The sequence below is a fragment of the Homarus americanus genome, unplaced genomic scaffold, assembly GCF_018991925.1.
Source record: "Homarus americanus isolate GMGI-L3 unplaced genomic scaffold, GMGI_Hamer_2.0 scaffold11407, whole genome shotgun sequence".
NCBI lineage: Eukaryota > Metazoa > Arthropoda > Malacostraca > Decapoda > Nephropidae > Homarus > Homarus americanus.
In genome coordinates this window covers 607,158-617,504 of record NW_024721983.1, presented here as the reverse complement: position 1 = coordinate 617,504, position 10,347 = coordinate 607,158, and the positions used below count along the sequence as shown (strand labels likewise).

Genomic DNA, 10,347 nt, shown 5'->3' with positions numbered 1-10,347 from the left:
TCCTCTGGGACATAACCTATTTTTTAGATAATAAATTGAGTTAAGGAAATGAGAATTATTTCCATAATCAATTTTTTCCCGACCTCCTACCCTGACGCCGAAAATATCCCTTGAATAACCACAGGCTCCACCGATTATTTATTTTAAATACTGTAGACACTTTCTATGAATTAAACTTTATTTTAAAATAATATTAGGAGTATCCAACGATTTTATAAAAATAATTAAAACAGATCCCATCCTCTAGAATAGCGTGAAAATAATATAGAAAGATATTTTACAGCTGGTGTCGCTACCCTGTGAAGCTGGCTAGACACAGCGCGGCCCCTCGCACCACAGCCCCTCCAGACACTCTCTCAGACTAGTCACCCGCACACACCGTAAGTTTTTGACCCCTTTTACTACCCCTCCCTATCATTTGGCTCTTGAAAGTTTTTGCAAGTTTAGCCCTAGAGTTGCCTTGTGAGAGTGTGACGTTCAGAGTGTTGGCAATTTGTATATTAGCTGGTAAATAAAAGTTTTAGATGAAGCGTTGGTGTGGCCGGGTGGAAGCGACGTAGCCGGTCATGGCGGCAGCATCGCGTCGCTTCGTCTTTTCTCGCGCGCCAACCTTAAATCTCCCGCCAAAAAATACGGGGCGATCTTTTAGCGCGCTCCAGAAGAAATTCCCCGAAAAATGTTAACGCTGACGAGTGTGAAAATGACTTTGACGTGAAAATTTGAGGTTGTTGGCTTGGGTTATGCTGAGAAAATGGCGACCAGACGTTAGAATCAAGGGGAAAATAGGAGGCAGCAACAATCTTAATTATTTTCGTTATATATATTGCAGATACAGATAAGTAAATTCAAACGTCATTTGCTTTTTGAAGAATATCAGTATGTGGATTTGTGGTTTTTTCTTTGTAATCTAGTTATATCTGTTGAGCCAAAATACATTTTAGGTAATTTTGGTCAATGTAATTAATAGGGGGTGATTATTTTATTCGAGAACCCAAAATAATTCCCATACACTAAAAACTATATCAGTTTTGCGTAAATGTAGCTTAATGATACTAAAAGACGTAACGTGATCGTGGATTATCAAAACTCACGTTATTTATTAAGTGAACAGTCAGTACCGTTTAACGGTTTACACTCGTCACATTAAGGCGTTCACTGTGGGTAAACGTTTGTTTCTCGTCGAACATTACATTAAGAATGCATCCTTTACGGAATGTCAAATTGCATTTAAAAATCGCTTTGGTAATCGTACGAAACCTTCGAAATCAGTAATATAGAAACTGAAACTGGTGAAACAGTTCAGAGAAACAGGCTGTGTTAAAGTTAAAAAACGTGTACGCCAGCCAAGTGTTGTTGCACCGGAGAAAGTGAATGGAGTGCAGAAAATAATGGAAGCAAGTCCGAAAAAATCTTTTGAGATGTTTAGCACAAGAAGCTCATTGTTCATATTCCAGTGCAAGGAAGGCGGTTAAGACACTCAAACTTCAGAGGTTGGTAAGAGACTAAGACTATGTCTAGGATGTTGTGTTTATTACAGACGAGCATGGTTCCATGGGGATGTAAATTCACAAAGCAATCGTTTTTGGTTAAGTGAACAACCTTATGCAAGGCATGAAAGGCCATTGCAATTTTCCCAGAAAGGGTAAATAGAATGTTGCATCAGCATTTTCAATGAATTTCGGTAAAATTTCACTTGTTGACACTATAAAATCTTACGCCGCCAGATTTGTATGCTACAAATCTACGCACCCTTGGTGAATTGAAAGCAATAATCAGTGACACATCAGCAGTGCTACACTGTGTCGGAGAGCATGCTTCAAAGAATAAATTTGTAGGTATTATTTGAGTTTTGGTCGTCCAAAGAATCTTGGGAAACCGCAGAATGGATTATCCTAACGAGTTTTAGAGCTACAAAATTGCTGAAATTACAGCCATATCAATTTCAAGCATTTGGTAGGTAAGTACTGTAACATTTTTAGCACATAAAATTAACAACAAAGTTTTCACAAGGAAAGTTGGGAGAATTCATTAAATAGAATACGGGGAAGAGAATAACATCTGATTTTGCATTTGTAGGCTGTGCAGTAGAGGTATATAAGTGCCACTGCAGGCTAAGACATGTCATCATCCAGCTCAATTCCCGTTATCCTCAGTAGCAAACACCAGGATTAACTTGGCTTATGCACTTCCCAGGAATATTAATTTCCATTATACTGTACAGTACCACCATATTTTGGGAGTTTGAAAGCTATGTGAAAAAGAAGTTACAAACTTCTATCATCATTAGTTCAAGTGTTTGGCAATTTGAACATTGTGCAACTTTAACTGCATTTTCTAGAAAATTTTGTTTTGGGGCTTAAACACTTCTGCTGCATACAGCGTCATTATACAGTACATACTTGGATGTAGAATGTATTTCTAAAATACAGTAATTGGTAGGAAAGGGTTACCTGATAGGTTTTAACCCTTTAGGCTCCTGGAGGTTTCTCTTAAACCGAATGAAATGGTCTGGAGTAGCCAGAATACAATTCTAGAGTGTGACAAATGGTTAAGGGTGTACTCAGTTTCCTCCTAATCATCATCACAGTTTTATGGTCAGTACTGCTTTGTAATCAAATTACCCATCCTTGAATTTTGCTAACCAGCCCCTTCATATTTTTTAATTACCTTTGATGTACTGGTATACAGGTTAGGGTTTTCATCCACACACACACACACACACACACATATATATATATATATATATATATATATATATATATATATATATATATATATATATATATATATATATATATATATATATATATATATATATATATATATATATATATATATCAGTCCATATAGCATACAGACTTCCATATACAATATATGCAAAAACATTGCTGTGGTGCCTAAGTTCTTGATTATTTTTCTCTTGTTACAGTGGCTTGTATCAAATTTCAGAACTGGAAAAATGGCAGAAGACACCCCAGTAGACAGCCCCAAGCGCAAGCGTGGACGTCCACCAAAGCCTGAGAGTGAGAAAGTGGCTGCAAAGCGTAAGTCAGCTGAAGCTGATGGTGCAAGCACTCCCAAAAGGGGCAGAGGGCGCCCCAAGGGGAGCAAAAACAAAAGCAAGAAAGGGCCAGGAAAGGGCACGGTATGAATAATTTATTTTACCTATAATGCATTTTTTAGTGTAAATCTGGTCACTTCATTTGATTTGGAATAAATTGATTGAATTTTTGTTGCCTTTTGTCATATTTGTAATTACTGTATGGGTACTGTATTATAGTAACAAAACTAACAAATTACATTGACCTTAAAATTTAAATTATCAATATGATATATAAGCTATATGTACTTTTTCAAATTGTTATTGTTAACATAATTTGCTGTATCTAATGTGGGTATATGCTGGGAATTCCTCCTAAAATTTAAAGTTATCTTGAGTTCCTTAACAGATTTACCGATTTATTTTGCAGAGCACAGATTTAGTGTACCTTGATAACTAGTGTTTTGTAATGATGCTCTTGGAAATTTGTTTTGCTTAAAAAAGAAAGTAAAGTTTGTCTAGAGGCTAAAAAGTCCCATGCAAGAAAAGGGAATGGGCATCAGTCTTCTCTATGAAGCTGTGCACTCGGCCAATGAGAACAGTATGTGCTGATAGGAGCCTCGTTCCATTAGTGTTGAATGCTCCCCTCTCACTTCCAAAATGCATTGGTAACTTTATTTCTCCTTGTATGTGCATACTTTTTACCCCAATTGACCTGTAACCCATTGTCTCAGGAAATGACCTGCAGGTGAATGCTGGTACTGTATTGTAGTCAAGGAAAAGCATCACTTTCGATGACCATTTTGCTGAAAAAATCCCCCCAAAAAGAAATTGAAAGAGAACTATATTCATTTACACTGCATTTATATTTATTGCAGTAATGTACAGGTAGATGAATCTTGAGGTAGAGGATGATGGGGCTGCATACTCGATATCTTTATTTGCTTTAATTTAATTACTTTACATTTAGTTATAAGTATACTATATACTGTAGTACAGAGTATGCACCTAAATACAACTGATGTAAAAAGTACAGTACTCTACAGTACTCTGCTGCACCCCAAACTCTTCAGTTAATGCTCATGGAGGCTCCAGCCTCAATTCTTTTACATATATATCTTCAGTTTCTCTTCAATTGGTAGTAGCATTTTTTTTTTTTTTGTTAAAGCGAAATAGCATGATAAGAAAATCGCAAGTTGGGGGATACCTGTACAGAATTTAAATTTACAGAGATATCATGGAACCAAATCCTTTTGAATATCGGGAGATGTACAGTATACAAATGCGTAAAGATGGGGTTGTTGACGCTCATTAAACTTTGGTATTTGGTTTAGATTTGGTTGTTTATTTGTTGTTCTTTAATGCAGCTTTAAATGAATGAATTTAGTTATTAATGAAAATTTTGCACTCCTCTCAGTGGACAGTTTTTGACATTTTGCAGGGAAAGCGTGGACGTCCTGCAAAGAATCCCCCAAAAGAAGATGCATCAGAGGAATCTGCTGAAGATGCAGAGTAAATATTTTGAAACATCGTTGAAGAACCACCATCACACCCCTGACATTGGCTGCTGTCTAAAATGGATTTAAACCTTATCCGCCATAAGATACAACATCTGAGTTAGTATTGATAATAGGATACAATATCTGAGTTAATGGACAATCTGCATGTTGACTTGCTGTAGGAAAAGGAAAATCTTTTCTATTACAGTAATCTTATAAGTGTTAGAGCAGCTCATGTGTACCCTACTAGTGTGTGTGTGTGTGTGTGTGTGTGTGTGTATATGTGTGTGCTTCAGTAATGCTAAATGTCTTTGTACTTCCAAATAGCTTAAAGGTACCTATTTTTCTATGTATTTACATCAGTAAAGGCTTCTTAAGTAGAAATAGGTAAAGGGTTTGGCAGGGGTATGATGGTAAAGGTTATATCGAGGTGTTTATCGTTTTCTATGTGTTCAGTACAGTAGGTGTTGTAACTGTTGCTGTGTTTAAAATTTAATACCAGTCTCTCTTTTAAAGTACAAAATGAGTAATTTTTTTATTGTATTTGCTTGAGAGAGAGTTTTTTGGTTCAAGAATTCCAGTGGGAATCTAGATCTGAAGATATGTCCCTATATCACTTCATGCATTCATCCTTTTCTTTATCACCAAAGATCAGAAAGCTGATCAAAGCTACATAAGCCTTTGCAAATCTTCATTTAGGGACCAATTGTTCCCAGTTCATTGGATTTTAAGATTTTTACAGGGCATTCATTCTCTTCGCATTTAATTTTTCTTCATATCTGAATAAAAATAAATTTTTAGTTGTATCAACTTGTATTAATGGTCACCTACCAAAATAAAGTACTGACAGCTCTGGGGGTTAAAGTAATTTATAAAAAGCAGGACTAAAAGCCACAAATTTGATCATACGGTTTGGAATGTTTGGTGGATTTATTTTGTGTGGTTTCCTTTTTGTGGGAATTGCATGTGTCCAATAGTCCAGGTCATCACCACATGGAATAGATCTTTAATTAGTACAGGTACAGTATTCAGTTAATACTTGACCTATTTATCAGGCCCACTCGCTTTTTTCACTACCTTATAAAAATTTTAAACTCGTGCTAAATGAAGTACAGTATGTATAAAGTGACCATATTTCTTGTAGCTAAAAGTGGGGCATACCAAAAATCATGAAAGAAAAACCCTACAACCCATACACCAACACCAAGTATGTAGTTATACTTGAACCAAAACAATTGTACATAACAATGGTATTTGCCTACTTGCCTCCTAATGCTCAAATTTTTCACTGGATAAGATTTGTATTAACATCCCTGGAATTGATTTTTAGCATATTGTAGAATTACAGACAGGTTTGCTCGAAGTTAACTTTCGTGACTAGTAAGGCTTTTAGGGTTGGGACTTTTAGTTGATTTTTCAAATGTACACAGTCTGTTCAATTTGAGAGAACATTTGGTAGATGAAATTGTTCCAAGGAGAGACAGAATGAACTGAACCAATTTTAACATGTGCTGGTGTATAATATCTCTCTGACCTTATAGTGAACATTTCTACCCAGCGCTGATCTGTAGGTAACTTAGCTGCATTCCACTCCGACACTTTTTCCTCGGAAATGTAACTTGTAACAGTAAAACGCGTCAAATAACTCTTATCAAACTTTGAATCATAAAATCTATTTTATACAGCAAATACATAATTTTCTCAATGTCTTGCCATTTTGGTAAGTGCTTTAATGAGGCCCACTGCATATGTGCAACCTGACCACAGGCCTAAATACTGAATACGTCATAAAAATCTACTGTTTTTTCCAATGCAGAGGAGTCAATTCGTCTTAAAGTTTGTTAGCTAGAACCCTCACTGAATGTGACAAAATATACTGTAGTCTTTCTTGGATTGCAGATTTTGCTTCAAATCATTGATTGTGATCATAACTTCTACGACTTGAGATGATTTAATGGAAGGTGGCTGACTGACTATGCACAAAGCTGAGCCAGATTTCTGCACAATGGTTCTCAAAAAAAAAAAAAAAAGGCACAACAGGACACTTGCTTTGACGGAGAAAATATGACAAAGCCAGGAAACATTCCAATGCCTGTATTATTCAACAACCTCTTCCCTTGAAGAAGGTCGTCGTGTATCAACCCGAGTTTTAAACTAAATGAGTCCTGAGGGACACCGCACTACAGTACTTAACGGGGTGGTGTGGCGGTAAAATTAACATTCCAATATTATAAATTAATTTTATTGGAAATAAGTTAATTTTACAACCACACCACCCCGTTAAGTACTGTAGTGCGGTGTCCCTCGGGACTCATTTAGTTTAAAACTTGGGTTGATACACGACGACCCTCTTCAAGGGAAGACATTTAATAATACGGGTGTAAGAATTCTCTCAACAGCAGGCATTAGTACTAACCATCTTGTTTTGCTGTACCCCGGTAGTGTACTGTAGTTTTTTATACAGTACTCAATTTCCCTCCAAATCTCAAGTCCTTCAAGTCTTCTGCACTTAACTGTATACAAGTAGAAATATGAGTATATCTTAACAACTGTTTTCACTCCAATTTGCAAGCAGTCTGCACAGCATTATGTAAAATGTGGGTACAACAACCAATATCAATTAATTCTCTGCCTAAACAAGTTAATTTTCCTGAAAATGTTAACCCTTTTCTTAAGCTCTGCCAAAATTACAGTTTGTATTATCACCGCAGAAAGCAACTAATTTCTAGCCAAGAGCATATTCTTTGATAACATGTTAAATAGTTCACCACAATATCCAAGGTTTCTCCAGGCTGAGACTGAAAGTCAGAGTTTTACTTAAACACTGTCATAGGGCTGAAAGAAGCGAATAAGTACATACAGAGAAAATTTTGGTGCTCCCATGGTTGCTTGTATCAGATAATATTGTTACACACTGAACATCCTTCAACTGTTTATCCAGTTCTGATAAGGCAAATGGTGCAAATGCATTTGTAACAATTGTCTGGCATTTCGTTCTGGCACATCTAAATTTTGGCTCAAAGCATTTCGAGTCATTAGATGGGAAACTTTTATTCTTTGATTGTATGGTAGGCCCACAAACCCTCAACAGCAGCCATCTGATCCTTACTGCCACAGGACACACTTTTAAAAAAAGGTACCGACTGTTTTGCTAGACTGCACTGACTTCAGCTTTGTGTTTCTGTGAGATCAGATGCTTAGCAATATCATTATCACCACCAGTGCAGTGCTAAGCGGTTATATTTCATACACTACATCATTTTGTTTTCATTTTTGTAAGAAGGGTATTTTGACTGCAGGAAGGAATTAAAAGTACACTTGCAGCCATTTTTCCAACCAAAATGAAGAAAAACTGTCCAACACAAAAATAACTTTTCTAATTTTCTGTGTGTGGTGTCATTCATGTAACTTCTCCAAGCAGCTTGACTAATACTGAGGATTCAGTAAGCAGCATAGCTTACAGTTGCAGTTTTCTGCCCGTTTTTGTGATTGTTCTTCTCTTGTTAGGACAGTATACATGTACATTTTTAATGTTTGTATGTTATATATCGAGAATTATAATGCAATATATGATGTACAAAAACCACTGACATTGCATTGCACTTTTTATATTGGCAAAGGTCTTTAAAATGGCAAAAAACAGAATTTACACATGTGAACGAAAACTATTAAATGTATCACGTAACAAATGACTTCTCTGCACGCAGCAGGAACAGAACAGGAATCATATAAATTTGGAGGGCTAAGATGCCAATCATTACCTTTTGTGCCACTGCCAACCTCTCAAAAATGTTTCAAATTTCTTGTCAAAATTCATTCTTTCGTTAATGAAGCGGGGCATTTCAGGACAAATTCTGAAAATGCAGGACATTATCGGGACGCTTGTTGAGAAATCGGACGTCTGGTCACCTTAAGTATGCATATATAAAAAACTGGTGATAAAGTATTTAACTACAAGAAATGTAACTAGGTTTTGAATTAAATATCAAGGAGATGACTGAAGAAAATTCCAGATAGAACAAACATTACCTAAGAGGAGAAGAGTGAGCCAGGTTTTAAGGCTGTAATAAAGTGTATAGCTGTATTAAATATCCATAATTTTTTCATTTTTTACAATATGTTTGGTATCTACAAGAGTAAAGTTGGACTTACAAACAAGCCTCAGGAACGTAACTCGTTTGTAAGTAGAGGAGCACCTGTACTTTTGGTCAATAACTATGGATGAGGGGATAAGAACAGAAATATTAACCCTAAAGCTCCGGGTTAGGGTGCTGCTGGCAGTCCCCACCCCTCTTGCGGGAAAAAAAAAAAATTAAACATTGGAACGTCACCTGAGGCCTAAGGGTTAATGATCAAAGTTGAGGTCAGGGGAAGGCAGAGACTGGGATGGATGTCTAAAATTAAAAACAGATCCCAGAGAGATACATAACCTTGAAGGTTTGGTAAAAACAGCCCGAGAACATTTTGAGTGGAAGACTGTCACCAACTCTCAGATATGAGGATGGTACTCTGACTAACCCCCATCAACAGTTCCTATGTTACCTCCCTACTAACATCACTATGGTGGGGAGGTGAGCAGATGTTAAAAGGTTTCTCTGCACAGAGTGGGGATGCTACCCTGCATGCCTATTCTGTCTATCCTTACAAATAATAATATCTGGTTTTTGTTTCTCGAAAGTGCCAGTTCATCTAAATAATTCACTAGTGCTTGAAACACTACAAAATCAAAGATTTGAGAATAAAAAGAAATACTATACTACAATAAACCCAGTGGGGGGGGCACTTTAAGCTCACCAGAATATTTTTTTTTAAATGACCAATATCATAGGCATTTAGAAGCCATGTGCACTTGATATTAGGAGATATTCTGAAGTCAATAGTAAATACTTTTAAGTAAACAAAAATGCCTGAGTACAATACTGCATTAAAGAAAAGTAATGTAATTTTCTGGTGAAAAGGGGTCAGCTGTTTCATAGATGCAGGCAACTGATTATACACTGGATGTTGTATAGGAAAAGGGTAGCGCAATAAAAGTACATTCCTGTACTGCTCTAGGCTTAAAGCATTAAGGATCATCACTACTATGCAAAATCATTTCAGAATGTGTAGTCAGTGGAATTAATAGAATGGCCAAATATTTAGGCTCACCTAACATTAAACAGAGTTTGAAGTCTATCCTAGCTTTAATTGGAAGCCAATGTAATTCGATCAAGAATGGGGTAGTGGGAGTCCTTGGTGGGATAGCAAAAATAAGCCTGGCAACCCTGTTCACCGCCGAACTTTCTTCAGTAGATAATTAGGTAGGCAGACCCTAAAAGTTACAATAGTCAACCTAAGACAAATACTGTAAGTGACTAATAGTGTCACAAGACACTGTCTATTCAAAAATGTTTAACAGCATTTAGATTTTGAATAAGAAAATTGCAACTTTTTAACTAAAGTACTGTATGGAATTGATATGCTCTTAAAAATTCAGTTTTTAGTCAAAGTACATTCTAGGATTATGAATAGAATCGACAAGACTGAGTTGCACTTCCCCCAAAGTTTAAAAGAGCCAAAATCATCGTTGCCATCTCCTTAGATGAAGATAATCTTGGTTTGCCTTCAGCTTAAGCTTTCTCCTAGCTAACCAAATCTGAATATCAGACATCAAGGATTTCATTATCTCTTCAATATCGTTAACATTTATGATTGTCACAAAGCTGTCTATCATCAGCACAGAAATGGTAGGCAACACCATGAGTGTCCAGTAGTGATTTGTTTGTGTGTGTGTAACTTCAGGGTTTTTGTTCATAGTTCAAAATATGG

General features: G+C 36.4%; 1 protein-coding gene across 2 annotated transcripts; it reads left to right on the top strand.

The window, feature by feature from the left end:
- Positions 1 to 252: 252 nt before the first annotated feature.
- Positions 253 to 5,345, top strand: LOC121861928 (high mobility group protein HMG-I/HMG-Y-like). 2 transcript variants are annotated; one of them, XM_042359894.1, is made up of 3 exons: positions 253 to 380; positions 2,950 to 3,145; positions 4,482 to 5,345. In XM_042359894.1, exons 2-3 carry the CDS (start codon positions 2,960 to 2,962, stop codon positions 4,554 to 4,556), a joined length of 261 nt encoding a protein of 86 aa, XP_042215828.1. In that variant the 5' UTR covers positions 253 to 380; positions 2,950 to 2,959; the 3' UTR covers positions 4,557 to 5,345. The 2 variants fall into 2 exon arrangements, with proteins under 2 accessions (XP_042215828.1, XP_042215829.1); XM_042359895.1 differs by having other exon boundaries at positions 308 to 380; positions 2,930 to 3,145.
- Positions 5,346 to 10,347: the final 5,002 nt, after the last annotated feature.